At 36.7% G+C, this 20,114-nt stretch overlaps 2 protein-coding genes across 4 annotated transcripts in view; both read right to left on the reverse strand.

Annotated features, from left to right (window-relative positions):
• The window catches only part of LOC109714652 (probable serine/threonine-protein kinase At4g35230), a 26,281-nt gene extending 15,964 nt beyond the window's left edge, over positions 1-10,317 (reverse strand). Inside the window, exon 1 of the mRNA XM_020239348.1 lies at positions 9,839-10,317. Coding sequence (XP_020094937.1) covers positions 9,839-10,317 — 479 coding nt within the window. The remainder of the gene's footprint in view (positions 1-9,838) is intronic.
• LOC109713815 (4-coumarate--CoA ligase-like 4) lies at positions 13,480-17,764 on the reverse strand. 3 transcript variants are annotated; one of them, XM_020238044.1, is made up of 7 exons: positions 17,712-17,728; positions 16,817-17,628; positions 15,943-16,513; positions 14,430-14,575; positions 14,270-14,337; positions 14,071-14,173; positions 13,480-13,824 (listed from the first exon to the last, which is right to left on the reverse strand). In XM_020238044.1, exons 2-7 carry the CDS (start codon positions 17,498-17,500, stop codon positions 13,708-13,710), a joined length of 1,689 nt encoding a protein of 562 aa, XP_020093633.1. In that variant the 5' UTR covers positions 17,501-17,628; positions 17,712-17,728; the 3' UTR covers positions 13,480-13,707. The 3 variants fall into 3 exon arrangements, with proteins under 3 accessions (XP_020093633.1, XP_020093634.1, XP_020093635.1); XM_020238045.1 differs by having other exon boundaries at positions 15,943-16,455; positions 16,750-17,759; XM_020238046.1 differs by lacking the exons at positions 13,480-13,824; positions 14,071-14,173 and having other exon boundaries at positions 14,266-14,337; positions 15,943-16,466; positions 16,767-17,764.

Here is a 20,114-nt window from a genome sequence, read left to right on the forward strand (position 1 = left end):
TTACGAAATTTATTTTCTAGAAGTTTGAAATACTCTAGATCATATTTAACGGAGTGGATCGTTGATTCGGAAGCTCCATCATTGAAAACAACTTATGAGTACGAGGGCTCCAATACTCATAATAGTATAGTAGCCATGGCCTATATATATATATATAGTGCGTCTGGTATGCTTATGGAAGTACGGAGCGCTCCGTGCTTCCACTTTGTTTTCGATGTTCGGACTTTCGAATCGACGATCGGCTCCGTTAGACTTGATCTAAAGTATTTGAAGTATCTAGAAAATAAATTTTGCGATTTTTCGATATCATTTGCCTAGTGATCAAAGTGGCTCAAAATCAACAGCTGAAAATAAAAATCTTACAAAATATGATGATATGACATTAAAATTTTAGATCAAAATTATTGATCTTGTTTTATATGGTATAAAGAATTTTCTATCAAAATTTCATGCGATTTGGATATTTCTATACCGTTAAACTTGCAATCGGCTCACCACGGCCATTAAAATGAACGACTGAAAATGAATATTCTTTAAAAAATGATGATAGGAGTATTGTAATCAAGATCAAAAGTATAGATCTTGTTTTAAATAGTTTAAAAAATTTTCTAACAAAAATTCAATTAATTTGGATATCTTTACGCCGTTAAACGAGAAAACACCTCATTTCGATTATTAAAATTACAAATTTTGAAACACTTTGATCATTAGGCAAATGATGTCGAAAAGATTTGAAATTTGATTTCTAAACACTTCAAGTGGTATANAAAAGGTAGCATGCTACATGCTTCGTTTATTTCTTTTAAAAATAAATTTAGCTGAAAATATTAATCAACTATAATTCAAACTATTATATATATATATATATATATATATATATATATATAGAGCAGGGCTGCTGTGCTCTCAGGAGCACGGAGGCCTCTGTGCTCCTGAGCCGTTTTCGATGATGGAATTTCCGAATTGACGATCGGCTCCGTTAAACTTGATCTAGTGTATTTGAAGTCTCAAGAAAATAATTTTTGCGATTTTTTGATATCATTTACCTAGTGATCGAAATGATTCAAAATCAATAATTTTTAATGGTTGATATCTGCCGTTTTCAAGTTTAGCGGTGTAGAAGTATTCAAATCAGATAAAATTTTGATACAAAATTCTTTATACTATCTATAACAAGATAAATATTTTTGATCGAAAATTTTAGTGCTATATCACCACTTTTTATAGGATTTTTATTTTCAGCCGTTAAAAATTATTGATTTTGAATCCTTTCGATTGCTAGGTAAATGATATCGAAAAATCGCAAAAATCATTTTCTAGAAACTTCAAATACACTAGATCAAGTCTAACGGAGCCGATCGTCGATTCGAAAATTCTATCAGTGGGGACCACTGAATCCTAGGGGGAGCACTGAGGTCTAACCGACTGCTCTCATTCTGAGCCTATAATTTTGCATTCAAGGGTTGCAAATTTGATATCATATATATAGTTTTATTATTAATAGTATTCCAGCCTAATTCTATATATATATATATATATACAGAGTCCGACCGCTATACTTTTATAAGTATAGACCACTTTGTACTTCCGACATTTTGATCCTTGGATCAAGGATTATAGAATCGGGATGATAGTGGTCCCTCTTAAAATTGAATGGTTTCGTAGAGTCTAGTGGCTCCCCTAGTATAATAATATTAATTTAGAGATTAGAAATGATCAAAAAAGGATTGATCTTACGCTTCTAAAAATATAATAGCTTTATTCTCTCTCTCTCTCTCTCTATATATAGTCTGGTTATAATGTTATTAGTAACACCAAATACTTGGTATGCTATGTTTTTCGTTGTTAGATACCAATAATTAGTTTACATTATTAAAAATATTATTTTAGACCGTATACCTAGTTAGAGATTTTTTTTTTTTTTGAGAGATAGCATACTAGTATACATATAATTGAAATATTAAAACTGAATCTGAGTCATTTGTTACGAAATCGATCATTTGGGTGACAAGCGATATACACTAGGAGACATCTTTTACTTTTTTTGATTTTTGATTTTAATAACATATCTCAAAGTGCATGCAGGTACATTGTTACACATGTGAATGGGCTCCTCAATTATAACGAGGACAAAAACACTGGGCTCCTCCCCATGATGTGGGATCACTCTTTGTGGAGATAATGGGCTAGGCTGGAACCAATTAGAGGCTACAATTATCACTTAATATTTCTTTCTCTTTCTCCTTTTTTCTTTTTTTTTTTTTCTTAATAAAAATATGTCACGATGCATGTTCTGTACGATGTGATATATTTTAAATCAAGGTTGTTGAAAATTAATAATCCGTTTTTTCAAGTGCTTAATTTTTTTTTAGAAAAAAAGGAAAAAAAATATTATCAGTACAAACTCTAGGAAAAGGAAAATTTTGATATGGCGAGAAACTTAATAAAATTTATCGGAATCCAAATACTTAGACGAAGCGGCGCATGAAACTCTGATATACTGCAGAAGTTAGAGGAGCTACTGCACTGGGCACAAAGTCGAGATCCTCGAAAGTCCTCGAATCGTGGACTCGAGTCAAGTATATCCAAAAATCGTGGAGTCGAGTTAAGTATATCCAAACCAGCTATTAGTGTAATAAAGACCAGACTGGATTCATAACTATTTCAAAATTTTTTTTCAGTTCACTTGGTATTGAGGTTCATCTTATGTCAGTACTTAAAACGGAGTTAGAAAAATATGTCTAGAAATATCCTTCTTTATTTTTTAATGAAATCGCAAAAGATATATTTAACTAACTTACTAACTGCGAGAAAATATCAAAATCTCTCTGCAAAACATAACCCAAATACTTAGATAGGTTCTGTAAATACGATATATTACTCAGTTTTATTAAGTTAATTGGCCCATTGGCCTGATTTAATGATCCAACCATAAGATAGATGGAAATATTTTCATTGAATCATTGTTTCTATCTCAAATTTTACTTAGTTTTAAAACAAAATCAAAGTGGAATGCAAAATTTGGATGCACATTTGGATGATACCACTACAACAGAATTAGGTTATAGGGACACATGTTTGGGACACTTTTGAGTAAGTGTCCCATTTATGCTAAAACTTAAAAACACATCTGCTAATGTCTAAATATAAAGTCCAATCAAACTAAAAATAAAATATTACTCTACTCAACCCACCACACCCAGTCCATTTGGCCCGATTACAAACAGAAAAGAAAAAAAAAAGAAAAATCAATTACCATCTTTTCTTCTCTCTTCACTCAATCCACTGAAATTCTAGACGAAGAGTCTTTACTGTCGTCCTCCTCCGCCACCGCAGCCAACGAGATAGAGTTTCAGCGGTTGCTAAATGCTTAAATAAGTGTTGGAAAATTAGCAGCACTCTTTTAGGTTATAGCAACACTCTTTAACTGTCACTATATACCTAGCGACCCCACATATAGCAACAGTTTTTAAAAGTGTCGGTAATTTTAGGTAGCAACACTTTTTTAACATGTACGTATATTTAAAAGTGTCGCTGTATATCGTTTTTGTTGTAGTGTACTTTGACAATAAAGAGTGCATTTAGACGCCCTCCATGATACACACACACACACACACACACAAAAAAGAAAGGTTAGTTGCTGATTTTTAACTTTTGAGATAGCTTTTCTACTTTCCTTTGTCTACTAATATAAAATAATTCACAAAATTCTTACTTTCAATTATTTGTTCTAATAATAATAATGTAACCATTTTTTTTTTCTCTCGCTAGATCCTAACGGATCGATAAACCACTTGACGTGATGTATTAATTAGAACATATGATAAGCCACAAAAAAAGAAAAGAACCAAAAGACTTAGTGATTGGTATCTGAAGTTTTAAGTTCGAATCCTAATTAATTTATATTTTTAGCTAAATCATTTCTAAAATGAAATAAACGAAACGAATAGCATACTATCTATCTCTTAAAAAAAAAAAAAAAGAAAAAAAGAAGACAAGTACAAGAAATTATGAGAATGAAATTACTACAAGCAAGAGCTACGTGTGTGTTCGAAAAGGAGAGATTGGGGACCAATTTGGGGGAATATTATTATTATGTACATTAAAGAGTTTGATGTTGCAGTATCGTAGTATCTAATGATTAAGTTGGGCAATGATAAGCTCCACAAATCAACACCACCATTATTACAAACACATTTAAGAATCTATATATGTATGTCGTATATTTTTATCCATAAACATGGCCAACATTTTCCTTCTACCACTCTGCATCTTCTTCTACCTAACCTTTAAGAAAAATCATGCTTATGTTGTAAAAGAATCATAATTCGAATCAGAAAAAAAGGTTAAGGTAAGGATTAGAATGATTGATTACATAATTTGCTTGGTTTCCAGTTGAATGAGATACCGAATGAACGATCCATTTCGCTTTGGAGTAAGATTTGGCTTTGGATTTAGGCCAAAGCCATAACTGGGGGATCAAAGAATTGTTGGCGTTTTGTTTTTTCTTGTATTTACAAATAATGATCATAACCCTAATTTTCATTTCCAGTACAAAACTTCTCAAAATGATAAATGTTATTTGTATATCTTTTTTTGGGATATAGATTCTACATCCTACTCATTTTATGATGAAAAGATATTTACTAATCACATCAATATGATTAGTGAAAAAATTTTCACCTCGGAATTGCTAGATTGTATAGTTTATATTGCCATGGGATGATAATAAATGAGAGGAAACACTTTGTAATGTAACACAACAGTGAATTTATTGGCAAAATGTGATTAAAATAGTTCCTCCACTTTCATGGACGGAGCCATTGTGAGTCTCACAGTGACCATGCATGGCCTCTCTCAACATTTAAAAATTACATACAACTCCTTTATAGTAAAAATTAAAATATTACAAACTTTAGTTTTAGAGGGCCAAGTTGATTTTTTTTAATAAAACTTGTGTTCTAATTTTTTTTCGAACTCCTTAGCTCTTTCTCTTTAACTCCTATAGTTTTGCTTCTCTTTGAGCACACTATTACTATTGTCGCTAGCAATAGAAGGTCAGTGAACCCGATGAACTCTTTTTCTTACTATCTGAGTTCGAATTTTTTTTCTGCCAAATTTAAATCTTGCCTCCTTAAATCTTAATTCCTGGCTTCGTCGCTGTCCACTTTGCATGATGTCAAAAGTATAGGGTCTTTATATATGACTAGCATATTAATACCTGGATTAGATCATTTCACAAAATCAGGATTATAATTATTTTCATCCACTATTATTCCATTTTTATTTTACCAAGCAATGGGCATGTGGTCTTTGTTGTGCACCACAACTAACAAGGGCATATAAAGATACTGCATGTATATTAAGACCAGTTCAGCGAAGTATTATGGCACATTGCTATTGAGTTTCATGAGTCAAAACAAAGAGAATCATATCGATTAAATAAGAAACAAATAAGATCTTCACTCAAACGAAAAAAGGAAAAAAAAAAAATTGAGGCCTTGTTTGGGGCACATCATAATTTCTTTTTAGTACATCCTTTTGATTTATTTAAGAAGCTTATAGTATTTAGTATATAAGAGTGTAATTCAATAAGAAAGAGTGTAATTAACTAAATAAGAAACAAATAAGACTTTCACCCAAACAAAAAAGGAAAAAAAAAAAACTTGAGGCCTCGTTTGAATACAAGAATATCTTTTTTCTTTCAGTATATGCCTTTGATTTATTTAAGAAGCTTATAGTATTTAGTAGATAAAAGTATAATTAAATATTCAAAATGAAATAGTATATAAAACTTTTATTTATTCTGACATCCAAGTAAGGTCTAAGATTCTTTTGGATGTCGGAACAAGTTTTTTCGGTGATAATTTAAATCCGGTGATGATTTTCTTTTTCGATCAAAAATTAGGAGTTCAATTTTAGTCCATAATAGATTTTGACATTCATAAGTTGATATAATAGAACATTTCATATAAAAGAAGATATATTTTATTCTGAGAAAATTAACTTGAAGACTGAATCTAATATTGCCGGTATAAATATTTGATTCCACTTCTCATCTATCAAATATTACAAGTTTTTTTTTTTTTTTCAAAAGAGATATGCGGTAGAAGATGGTCATGCATTTAAACAAGTTCTAACATTTTATATGAATACTGGAATAATTAAGTTATCTAGTGATAATTTATGCATTGTAATATTTTTATATTATAACCTGAAATTTTGATTTCGATTCATTGAAAGGTCCTCGTTTCTTCCTTTTTTTTNCTTTTCAAAGGTTGATAAGCAATAATGATAACAATTACTATAGAAGTCCAAAAAATATATAATGCTTATTAAAAAACAGGAGGAAAGTGGGTGAAAATTTAATCTTATTATCCATTCATGTGATTATTTATTTTATTCTAATAGAATATGTTCAATTACGTGTGCGCGCGCTTTTTGAATATCAATACAGAATTATTTTTTTATTTAAAAACAAGAATAATTGCCTAGTTGTGCTTTTAAAAGTGAGGCTTAGTATATATGAATCTTAGACGTCATTTTTATGAGACCAAAATTTGTTGGTTTGTCTTCCTCATTTTACCCTTTTTTTTTGGGTTCTATGAATTCAAAATATGTTTTAAACTTCAGAACCATGGTTTACGTGTAAATTGTATACCTTATACCTAAGCATTTGCGTGGAAATTTTTAATACCAACTTCTATGTATAAAACCCTTGGGCAATTAATCCCTAGGGGCCTCAAAAGTTTTATCCAAGTTGCATCACCTTTTCCTAGATATTCTGATTGATCTAGCTTTGATTTCCAAGCGTGTTTTCTCTGATACACTCCGCTAAGATGAGCTTGCCCTAGCTGATGCACTTAACAAAGCATTAAGTGGGAACATGTGCCTTGTTCTATTAATTCAAATCTAGGAGCTAAGATGTGATCTAATGTTTATATATATAATGCGCGGTGTAACCGGCTGCATAATGTCCTAATCATGTTTCGTTGTTCAAATTTCACTTTTTTGTTCATTATCTTATTATGATGCCCTAAGTTTATCTAATATATAGGAGTGAGGCTACTATGCTATCTGGAAGTACGGATCCTTTCGTGTTTTCAGGTCGTTTTCGATGTTGTGACTTTCGAATCGTCGATCGGCTCCGTTGAACTTGATCTAGAGTATTTGGCGTACCTAGCAAATAAATTTTATTATTTTTCGATATCATTTGCCTAGTGATCGAATGGGCTCAAAATCAATAATTTTCAATGGCCGTAGTGTGCCGTTTGTAAGTTTAACGGTGTAGAAATATCTAAATGACGTGAAATTTTGATAGAAAATTCTTTATACTATATAAAATAAGATCAATATCTTTGATTTAAAGTTTTAATGTCATATTATTACATTTTGTAAGATTTTTATTTTCAGCCGTTGATTTTGAGCCCCTTCGTTCACTAGGCAAATGATATCGTAAAATCATAAAATTTATTTGCTAGGTACGTCAAATACTCTAGATCAAGTTTAACGGAGCCGATCGACGATTCGAAAGTCATAACATCGAAAACGAGCTGGAAGCATGGAAGGCTCCGTGCTTCCGATAGCATAGTAGCCTCACTCCTAATATATATATATTTCGTGTCTAAATCTTGGGCAGGTCCATTTAAAATTTTAGATGGTTGACTTATGCAGCTGGTTACACCGCGCATTATATATATTAATATTATATTTTATCTTGTCTAGATTTGACTTAATGAACATATGAGTTGTTTTGTTTCGTGCATGACGGGTATTCATCTTAGCTGATTGTTTTAAAACTCGTTGAATTCAAATATTCAATCAGAATATCTAGGAATATGTGAGTTATTTTAAAACTTTTGTGGCATGGATTAGTTGCCCCATTTAACAAGAAGTTTTTAAGCTGCTTAGGTGTATAGAATTTCCAAAGCCATGGGAAGTGGGCATATTTTATGGTGAAGTTAAAAACCAAGGGTAACATGAGGGGGAGAAACCAACAAATTGGCAGAGTATGATCTAATATTTATAACTAAGCCTCACTTTTTGAAGCAAACTAGGCAATTTTTTTTTTTTTTTAATTATGACAAATTTTTGCTCTTCTAAAAGAATGTCATGAACATCTTCTATTAATAAACAGTAGTCCTGAAATAATAAGATTAAATTTTCACCCACTTTCCTCCTGTTTTTTAATAAGCATTATATATTTTTTGGACTTCTATAGTAATTGTTATCATTATTGCTTATCAACCTTTGAAAAGAAAAACCGACCGTCTCTAGAGCAAGTGACAGAGGGTTTAGTAGTTGGTACCCGAGATCCAAGTTTGAATCCTAGTTGATTCACATTTCCAGCTAAATTTATTTTTATATAAAATAAACGAAGCGGATAGCGTGTTACCTATCTCTCAAAAAAAAAAAAAAANCCTGAAATTTTGATTTCGATTCATTGAAAGGTCCTCGTTTCTTCCTTTTTTTTTTTTTTTTTTTTGAAAGAAACAATAGATTCCATCCATGTGATTATTTATTTTATTCTAAAAAAATAACTTAAATTAAGTGTGCGCGCGCTTTGTGAATATAAATACAGAATTATTTTTTTATATAAAAACAAGAATAATACTACATGTACATTTAAAATATTAGTATATATGAATCTTACACGTAATTTTTATGAGACCAAAATTTATTCACTTGTCTTATCATTTTCTTTTTTTTTGGGTGCTATGAATTCAAAAGACGTTTTAAACTCCAGAACCATAGTGTACGTGTAAAAAGTATACCTTATAACAAAACATTTGCGTGGAAATTTTTAATACCAACTACTATATATAAAACCCTTCGACAATTAAGCCCTAGGGGCCTAAAAGTCCAATCCAAGTTGCATCACCTTGTCCTAGTATCCTAATAGATCTAGCTTAGATGTCCAAGCCTCTTTTCTCTGATACACTCCACTAGATGAGCTTGCCCTAGCTGATAACTTAACAAAGCATTAAGTGGGAACATGTGCCTTGTTCTATGAATTAATTAGGAGCTAAGTGTGATCTAATGTTTATAAAATAAACAGTGTAACCGACGTAATGCCCTAATCATGTTTCGTTGTTCAAATTTCACTTTTTTGTTATTATCTTATTATGATGCCCTAAGTTTATCTAATATATAGAGTGAGGCTACTATACTATCAGAAGCACGGAACCTTCCGTGCTTTCAGCTCGTTTTCGATGTTGCGACTTTCAAATCGTCGATCGGCTCCGTTAAACTTGATCTAGAGTATTTNTTGTGTGTGCGTGTGTGTGTCTCTCCTTATTATCTTTTTCTAATTATTCAGAAACTGGGAGTAAGTATGTTGAGGAGGGTGACTCTGGTATTCACCAGAGCTCTGTACACATTTTCGCAGCCGCCCTCCAAATTTCGAACGCAGTCCTCCAACTCCTCCAATTTCTCCAAAGCCTCCCTCCGATCCATCTCCTCTTCCTCCTCCCCGTCCACGGCTTCGCCTCGCTTCGTCTCCGCGGGCGGCTTGTTGCTCCTCGTCCTCCACCTCCACCGCAGCAGATCCACCACCCACCAAACCCTCGCCGCCGCCGCCGACGACGACGACGAAGCCCTAGCGGGCGAGGGGGAGGCGATGGGGCAGGACGCCGCGGCGGCGGCGACCCAGGTGGAGCAGGGCGGGGCGGAGGCGGAGAAGGAGGCGGAGGCGGAGGCGGAGAGGGCGGCGACGCCGGAGAAGAGGGCGGATGAGGCGGCGGCGACGGCGGAGGCGGCGTCGGCGACGGCGGAGGCGATGTCGTCGGCGGAGGAGGAGGGGCGGGGGAGGGGGAGGGGGAGGCGGAGGCGGCGGGGCAGGGAGCGGCGGAGGGAGCGGAGGGCGGAGGAGAGGCGGGCGGGGTCGCGGCGGAGGAGGGCGGAGCGGGCGCGGGAGAGGAGGGCGGGGAGGGAGAGGAGGGAGGAGCGGAGGAGGGCGTGGGCGTCGGCGAGGCGGAGGAAGGAGTCGAGGAGGGGGAGGAGGAGCGGGGAGCGGCGGAGCGGGTCGCGGGCGAGCGGGTGGCGGAGGAGCTGCGAGAGCGAGGAGAGGAGGAGGGCGAGGAGCGCCACCCCCTCGGCGAGCCACGCGGGGCTCGGAGTTCGAGCAGCCGGCCGCCCCTCGCCCTCCGCCCAGCAGCGCAGGCAGCGGCAGGCGTCGCCGAGGTCGGAGACCAGCGGGTGGAACCGCGACGGCAGGCTCGCCGACCGCGCGCGGTACGACGACCGCGCCCGCTGCTGCTGCTGCTGGCTTCTCGCTTCCGTTTGGAACGAGATCGACCGCCGGAACCCCACCACCATCTCTCTCTCTCTCTCTCTCTGTTTGTTGGATTGATTTCTTGGGTGCTGCAACCTTCAATTTATAAGGAGGAGGAGAAATTGCATCACTTATTACGCACGGGTGCGAAGTGGGGGAGGGAGGAGGAGGAGGAGGAGGAGGAGGAGGAGGTCAATGTGTACGGGGCCCACATCCCTTGAATGAGTCAGCCAATAGAGGGACCGCACCACCCTGGCCCCGCTGGCCAAAAGGGTGGCTTCACTTATCCAGGTAACATAATGTGCATATATATACATACATTATTTATGTTTTAAATACTCCTCCCTTTCATGCCCTGTTCTAAGAATTTTATGACAATAATATTCTGTGGTTCCATCGCTTCATTAATGCTCTTGTGATGATTTACTCCTCTTTCATGCCTAGTTACTGCCAAAATGTATGCCCCGTAAATTCGAAAGTACGATACAGCATTATTTTCCTGATGCCAAAAGTGATACTCCTTACATCTATATATTTTGAGTGCAGAAACCAAAATTTCGGCAACTAATACTATCGATAAGGTTCAGTATCTATTCTTTTCGTTTGGGTCGGGTATAAAAGTAAAAACTGTCTATTATTTCAGAGATAGGTATAAGTTTAGATATAAGCTTGGAATAGATTAATTTTGCGTTTGAATAAAAATTGAGTTATTTTCGAAAATTAAAAAAAAAACGTTTGGATAGATAAAATAAAATAAAAAGAATAATAGGTAATTATAAATAAAAAATAATAATATTGTCCCTCATATTATATTTGAATTTAAGTTTTATATTTAAATTTTTTAATTTAAATATATAACTTTTAAATTTCAAAAATTTAAAATTTAAATATAAATTTTTAAATCTCAAATTTAAAAATTTGAAATTCTAAATTTAAATTTAAGATTAAATCTAAACTTAAAAATTTAAAATATTAAAATTTTAAATTTTAAAAAAATTTAAAATATCAATTTAAAAATTAAAATTTAGAATTTAAAATTATAAAATTTTAATTTTAAGATTCCAAATTATACCTTTTTAAAATTTAAAATTTAAAATTTAAATTTTAAATTTTAAAATTAAATAAGACACCCCTATTCCCACACAAGGGGTGGGATAGCCATCCCACCCCTTGTTTTTTTGTGTTTGGGGACTTTCCCCCAGCCAAACGACCGCTTGAAATCTAAAATTGATATGTCGTTGTCACTTTCCAAATCTAGTATTACAGGTTTAATTTATACTAATGTAGAGTTTAGAGTTCGGATTCTCTCTCCAATACCAGGTACATGAATTGTGAGTCCTAACATATATAACAGGTGCCCTTTGTGAAACCAATGAATTTGCTTAGCTACATTTGGATCATCCCTCCAATTATTGCGTGGCCCCTAATACGAGCAAAGATGCGGATCACCTTTTTATATCATTCCCACCCAACAGAGATTGCGAAAGAGATATAAAAGGATCTCAGGCTCTCAAATTTGCGCTGACCCATTAATTGCTTATAATGATATGATGAGCCATTTAACTGAAATTCGGGACCTGTACAGTATAAGGCGTAGCCCACATATTAAGTAGATGGTTGTGAGCTTGTGATTGAGAGACTATCCTCCAACTCACAAACTATCAGGTAATGTATACTATTCAGAGCATACATCTAGTGTCATTTAATATCAGATCCATTGCAGGACAAACCATATAATGGAAGGAAATTAGATGGATGATGGATTCATTGAAGTGTTAACATCATACTAAATGCGTGCCATTTATATACTCCACATAGTTTTCTTTTTCAAGGTTAAGTAGGCTCATATATTGTCATAAGAAATATATTTTTACCAACTCTATTTGCAGCGTTAAAAAAAAAAGAAAAGAAGAAGGTAGTTTAGGAAACATACTCCTAGTTGATTAATTCGAGTTTCTAGTCTCCTATGCCATGTTTTGTTGTAAGAAAAAAAAAGTGTTAGATCATATTATAAAGCTTAAGAAGCCTAACGAATAATTTGGTGATAACCACTCTTTGTTTTTGCTCTTGTAATGATCAGGTCATATATTGTACTTGTGGTAACTGCTTGACCCTTTCATTGTTCACGCTATCCTAGAGTAATTACTACCAAACTGACTATCATGGCTGTAGAAAATTACTTTAATTGAATGATCAATCGAGTATAATTGAGTGAGTTACCCACTCAAGCACAATGTGAATTCATCGGTGAAAGACCTTAATAACCTTTTCTATTAGGGACTTGATATTTATGTAGCTGATTTTGCTATTCGTGCGGCACATTCGCTGCATCTTGCTATGATTCAGACTATTTTACGCAATGACTAGCTAAAAATAGCTTGAGTAATACAAATTTACTTTTGATTATGATCCAATTTTCGTTCTTTTGGTGTTTAAATTGTCTGCATAGCTTTTTCGATTATAATTAGGAGAGCATTAGCTATCGATGTTGATGTAGTTCTAACCAACTATTGATGAGGTGTGGCCAAATCGCAGAATCACTTGAACTATGCCATGCAGTGCAAATGTCATGGAAAATGCACCAGAAAACACTAGTTGGGGGGGGGGGGTTTTGGTTGTGTGGCGGGAATCGGCAGGGATGGGCGGGAATGATTATAAGGATAATAATAGGTATTAGTTTCGATCATTTGTTCGCCACATTGGGATTTTAATACTCGAATCCAATGACACTATGAAGATGATTCAGTTGTTATGAAAATTTGGAGATAGCATGACAAAATCAACTTAATTAACCAAAGCCTTACATTACTGCATAAAAATAGGCTTCAGCTGAAACAATCGCAGTGAACTTGACCACCGCCTGCATATTTCTGACGTCTTAAATATCATTTTCACAAAATGTTACCGCAGATTAAAATACAGTCATATAATAAACATATTTAAGGAAGATAAAAGCATATGAATAGCTTGGCAATAATAGTAAGATCAGAATTAAGCTTATTTTTCAGCTTATTGCTTCTCAATTCTACAATTTAGGGTACACTTTGATACACCTACAACTACAATCACATCCATGTCGTGCAGACCGCCCAACTTTAAACATACACATAATTACACATCGCGATCATGCAGCTTTTGTTTACTTCGGCGGCATTATCTTCCATCAAAAACTGGTCATTTTACTTACGGTGGACATATTAGATCTGAATCAAAGACATCTTTGCTTACTCTTGCTCGCAGTATCTCATTTTCGGTCAAGCTTGAGCAGAGACTATCAGGAGAGAGTTTATTGGCCCCCCGCTTCACAAAACGGATCCACACATGGCCTTTTGAACTAGCATACAAAGAGCTACCAGGTACAGTACCTTTTCCTTGTACGTAGCAGCAAATTATTCAAGTAGAAATAGCCCACAAAAGGGTATTAGAGTACCAGATTAGAGTTTGGAGGCAGTGGCCAGCTTGATGAGATCCTTTCTCAGAATCTTCCCCGATGCGCTCTTCGGAATGTTCGATACAAAGGCCACTTTTCGAATCTTCTTGTAGGGCGCCACCTGCGATTATTTAACACAGAAATTAGAATACTACATACTAAAATGATGAATGGACCCTAAAGCTATGTTCATCGAATTGCAAAAGCGAACCGAAAATAATGGTTTTCATCTTGTTTGTTTTTATTTTTGTGATTTCCAACTAGCTTAAATTTGTAGAGAAAACGAAGACAATGTACAGCAGCAAAGATCTACAAACCTGGATTTACCAATTAGAGACATTGAACCATTTACTGAATCGAGATTTACCTGCTTCTCCACAAACTTCATCACCTCATTCTCGGACAATTGGCTCCCGTCCTTCCGCACCACATACGCCATCGGAACCTGCCCCGCCGCCTTATCTGGGAACCTGCACCAATTTCTCAACAGTTAAGAAAGCCAACATAGACCGCATCAAACAGTGCATTTCTACTCCTACATATGGCAAGGCCCTGCAATTCCTTACGGTATAACAGCGGCGTCGACAATGTCAGGGTGAGTTAGCAACAATGCCTCCAACTCCGCAGGAGGCACCTGTAAGAAAGCATTATCCGCCACACAATCAAAATCAGACGACTCACGTTAGTCATCAGTCCTGCATATTCTAACTGGACCGCCAAAAGTACCTGATAGCCTTTGTACTTGATCAGCTCCTTGAGCCGATCCACCACGAAGAGGTACCCGTCCTCGTCTATGTAGCAGAGATCTCCTGTTCTTAGCCACCCCTCCGAGTCCAAAGTCGAGCGCGTGGCCTCCTCGTTCTTGAAATACCCTGGAAACATGATGGGCAACATTGTCATTTCATAAATAACAGAATAACAAGTACAGAATCTTTGTAGACTTGGCGCGTGCACAAAATTTCTGCATGCTAAATAATCTAGATGTTTAGCTGAATTGGCCGACTGTCAATTTACAGCCTCACATTTCAGCTAGACGGTCCGATCAACGGTCTGCAAAGTTTTTAAGTCATCGAATCTATAGAGAATCTGTGCTTGTGAGTAACTTCCAATGACGAGACTCTTTAATTCGCGGTCGATATATGTTGGTTTAAGATTCAAGTGTTGTGCATTCTCCCCATGGTAGACCATCTGATTAATCGTCTACATCGCTTCAGTATTCGTGTACTATAGGTCACGGATGATATGTTATACTGTCCCGCAAGAGGGCTCTTGCATAATGTTGTTGAAATATTGTTTGAACTACGGACAAATTAACATGTCCAACAAATGATAAAATATTGACAAAATTATCTAACATTTATGAGTCTAGGTATAGTGCGGCCATTCAAAACTCACGAAACTACTTGTACCCGCACCATAAGTCCACAACATTAAGATCAATATATTAGGGTAATAATAGGTGAGGGATAATCTACACATCTGTATATTTGTTGTTAAGATTCGATTAGATTTGTAATTAGTTATCTAGTTAAATAAAAATTAATATTTAAATTTATTAAAAATAAATTAAAATTTAAAATATTAATTAGAATATAAATATAACTAGATTAGAATAAATATTTAAATTTATTGAAGATAAATTAAATATAAATTTAAATATTTTTTTAAGAAAAATATATTTTTAAATATTAATTGGGGTGATTTCGGTACATTCTGATTGACCTTTTAGATATAGGACCATAGTATATGTAAATTGTGGTGTAGTCTGTGGAGAGTGTACGGCTGAGTGTCAGGTGGTGTCGTACGTGGTTACATGCACCTAGTGCATTGATGCGCCCAACAAAAAAATCTTTAGGTCTATGGAGGATCAAAGAATATTCTATGCAGAAGATTAGTCAGATGTTTTTATTTTTTTATTTAATAAATTTTATTTTTATCCGTATATTTTTTATTTTGTTATTTTTTTTTATAATTATCTCAGTTTTTGTTGAGAATATAGATTTATGGTAAAAACTTTATTTGCATTTCCGTTGCGAAATCTCAACAACCGGTATCGAATTTACAACAGTCAGCGGATTGCGGATTGCGAATTTTTAAAATTTGGTACTAGAAAAAGTACCAGATTCTCAGCATTTATGCACAATGCATTTTTCTATTTTCTTCGAAATTAAATTTAAATTTATGATTTATGATGGTGGAATACGGAACACGAATGTGGAGATGAGCAAGGTTAAGGCACCTTTCATGACGTAGGGCCCGCGGATCCAGAGCTCGCCGGTGCGGTTGACGGGGAGGGGCTTGCCGGTGTCGGGATCGACGACCCGCGCCTCGGTGTTGGGCGCCAGCAGCCCCGCCGAGCCGTACCTCCGGCATTCCTCGGGCGAGTCGGTGGAGGCGCCGAGCGCCGTGGTCTCCGTGAGGCCGTACGCCTGCAGAATCTCGATCCCGGGGTACTTGTCCCTGAACCCCTCGATCACCTCCCTGCTCAGCGGCGCACCCGACGAGTGTATCCTCCGCACCCGCCCCAGCCGCAGCTTCCCGCTCCCGACCCCCAGCATCGCCACCAGGATCGGCGGCACCAGCGGGAGGTACGTCACCCCGTAGGCCTCGATCGCGCGCAGCATCTCCCCCATCTCGAACTTGGGGAGCACGACGATGGTGGATCCCGCCCCCAGAAGCCCCGTGGAGAACGCGACGAGGCCGTAGACGTGGAACATCGGGATCGTGCAGAGGAAGGTCTCCGGTTCGTCGGGGTTGAACCGGCTGATGATGATCTGGACCATGGAGATGAGGTTGCGGTGGGTGGCGACCACCCCCTTGCTCGCCCCCGTCGTCCCCGAGGAGTAGAGCAGCGTCGCGGGGTGGAGCTGCTGAGGGCGGAGCGGCGGCGGCGGCTGCTGCTGCTGCTGCTAGGGGCCTAGGAGACGTGGTAGCGGCTGTACGAGCGGCGGCTAGGGCTGGGGTAAGGGGTGGGCTACTACCTCGGGCACGCGGTCCTGCNTCGGGACCGTGCAGATGAAGGTCTCCGGCTCGCCGCCCCCCGAGGATTCGTCGGGGTTGAACCGGCTGACGATGATCTGGACCATGGAGATGAGGTTGCGGTGGGTGGCGACCACCCCCTTGCTCGCCCCCGTCGTCCCCGAGGAGTAGAGCAGCGTCGCGGGGTCGTCCTGGCGCACGGGCTCCATCATCGGGTGGGGAATGGGGTCGGGATCGGCGGCGAGCATGTCGGCGATGGTGCAGAGGATCCGGGGATCGTCGTCGTCGTCGTCGGCGGCGGCGGCGAGGCGGGAGTCGTCGAGGAGGACGATGGGGAGGTCGGGGCGCGCGGGGAGCTTGGGGACGAGGGCGCGTGGGGCGAAGGCGACGGCGGGGGCGGCGTCGGCGACCTGCCTGGCGATCTCGGCGGGGGTGTTGACGGGGTTGGTGGTGGTGATCACGGCGCCGAGGGACATGGCGGCGAGGGCGACGACGGGGAAGTGGATGGAGTTGGGGGAGAGGAGGAGGACGACGAGGCCCTTGCGGAGGGAGAGGGGCGGGGCGCGGAGGGACGAGGCCACGGCGGCGACGGAGCGCCAGAGCTCCGGGAAGGAGACGCGGCGCCCCGTGGCGGCGTCGATGAGCGCGGTGGTCCCCGAGTGGCGCCGCGACGTGAGGAACGTGGTCACGTCGAGGTCGGGCTCCGCGGGGAGCGCCACGGGCCGTCGCTTGCTATAGAAGGTCGCGTTCGCCGCGCAGAACCCACTGCGCGGATCCACCTCCCATTCCGATCCCTTCTTCTTCTCCGGGTACGCCATGATCCTCTCTCCTCTATCTCTCTCCTCTATCTCTCTCCCTCTTTCCTACTTAATTTATCTCACCCATTACTGTGCGTTTTATATATATACAATGCTAGGCGAATGAATCTAGAAGATAAGCTACCTATCTCTCAAACAAAAAAAAAAAGAAAAAAAAGAATTTAGAAGGTAAGCAATAAATGTGAATCAGTTGGGGGGCAGGGGAACTAACTTGATAATGGACGCAGGTACGAGAAGAAGCAAAACTTCTCAGGGTCCACTTTTAGCTTTCTTTCTAAAAATAATAGCTGCACGTTAAACATAAATATAATAGAGCGGAGTTACTGTATTATCAAAAATGTAAAGTATTTGCTGCTTTCAATTTTTTTATCCTTAGATTAATTTTTTTAATTATTTCTAACATTTAAATTAACATTATTACTCTATAAAAACTACTCAACTCTAGATGACCATTCAACTCAGATAGAGAAAACCGCAGTCATCCTAATCGTTCAATTTTAATTCAAAGTTAAAAAATCAGAAACGCCAAATTTTCTATACTTTCGGCAGTATGGTAGCTCTATAAATAAATTTTAAAATTTTTAAGTTTATGCCAGCACAATCATCAAATAATAAGACACCAAAATACCTTACTACTACTTATTTAAATATAGTAGTTCAGTTCTATTTAGGCCCATCTTTGTTAGTAGGAAACTGCATGCTCAAGATTAATATGTTGATAATTTTATATAATATTTTAAGTTATGAATTAATTAAATTCTCGCTAATAGCAGTTTTGAAGACCAGTGGGCAAATGATAAGAAAAGAAGGAATTTTTAGTATATAAACTACGATGTAAAATTTTTAATGTAATTAAATTACGCACACACCTTAATATCAATAAATACAATAACAACACATAAAAAAGACAATATTTCAAAAAATCTATGGAAAATGCTAGTTGTTCACTTAAAAATAAGATGTAAATTTTATACCCATTAATCTAAAAAATTAGAATTTATTACAAAATTTTAATATTAAAAAATTGGGTAAGCTAAGATTGAAAATATTAAACTTTAAAAGAATAAAATATATAATTTATATAATATAAAAAAAAATTTATTCATTTAGTTTTATTGCGTCTCGGTCTCTCACCAACGCCCTTGCTCGTAACATGCGCCTCGGTCTCTCACCAACGCCCTTGCTCGGCTCCGTACGGAAGAGCCCACAACGGCTTGGCTTAATTGAAGCTTTTATTAAATATACGTGGCCTTTTGGCTACATGTACTTTTACATATCTATCCATCTGTCTTTCTATCTATCCAACAATCTATGTACATATATTAATGGATAATACCGTCACATCAAGAAAAACGGCTCCTTAACGAACCGCGTTAGTACCGACTGTCCCTATAGGAAATGATAAAGAATTTGGTAGTTGATATTCGAGATCCCAATTTCGAATTCTAATTAATTCACATTTTCAGCTAAATTTATTTCTAAATAAAATAAACGAAACGGATAGTGCGGTACTTTTTTTTTAAGACATGAGAGAATAGTTAGCATGTCATGTGNAAATATTTAAATAAATTATTATACAATAAAAATTTATCTTTCATATATATATCTTAGAGTTGATTTATGATGCACTCAATAGATCTAATAATTTTTTTTTTTTAAGAAAAGAACCGCGTTAGTCTTATTATTTAAGACATGAGAGAATAGTTAGCATGTCATGTGTTCAAAAAAAAAAAATTATTAGATCTATTGAGTGCATCATAAATCAACTCTAAGATATATATATGAAAGATAAATTTTTATTGTATAATAATTTATTTAAATATTTTATATTATATTATATATATTATGTTATATATTATTTTATAGTATTAATTACTAAATATTTTATTAATTATCTAACATTCCGTACGGTGTATAGAGTATTAGTGTACACAAGGTGCAACGACGATTTTTTCTCTGTTATGAAATTATGAATCCACCCTATTTAACATTTTCTACACCAAGTGTATATGTGTACGTGCACCGCATACTTAAAATATTTTAATATAGATTTAAAAATATAATTCTTGAACGTAATTTAAGTCATTAGGCTTTGTAAATAAGATATATTTAATTAAATTTTGAGATTGTAATATTAGTCATTTAATATAAATAGTGGTGTATGAATGGTTAATATGTACTAGACTTTACATGTAATAATTTTTTTTCTCTCATCAATTTTAAGAAGATAAAGATCCTCTCATCTATTTGGCAATTTAAAATAAGTCTTTCAGTTTTAAATTTTTAGTTCAAAATTTTATTTATAAAATAACTACCAAATTGATTAAATTTGATTGAATTTTGAAATAAAGTATAAAAATAATTTAATTCTAAAAACACTAAAAGATAAGAAAATATTAATTAAACAAAGGCTAACGTTGAGGAAGTAATTTCAATATGACCGTAATTTCAATATGACCTATAATTGATGACACAATATATTTTAATTCTTATGAAAATAAAGTTTTATTTTGATATATGTAATCTTTTATATTTCTTTAGAAAAGTTATGTATAAAAATATTTAATTAAAAAAATTATCTTCAAATATTTTATAATTAATAATATCAAAAAAT

Source organism: Ananas comosus, linkage group 8 (genome assembly GCF_001540865.1).
Source record: "Ananas comosus cultivar F153 linkage group 8, ASM154086v1, whole genome shotgun sequence".
Classification (NCBI taxonomy): Eukaryota; Viridiplantae; Streptophyta; class Magnoliopsida; order Poales; family Bromeliaceae; genus Ananas; species Ananas comosus.

Coding starts and splice junctions, on each gene's coding strand:
- LOC109713815 (XM_020238045.1), bottom strand. CDS start 17,500: ATGGCGTACCCGGAGAAGAAGAAGGGATCGGAATGGGAGGTGGATCCG. Junction 14,174..14,269: donor GTCGACGCCGCTGTTATACC/GTAAGGAATTGC, acceptor AAATTGGTGCAG/GTTCCCAGATAAGGCGGCGG. Junction 13,825..14,070: donor TGAAGTTTGTGGAGAAGCAG/GTAAATCTCGAT, acceptor AAATAATCGCAG/GTGGCGCCCTACAAGAAGAT.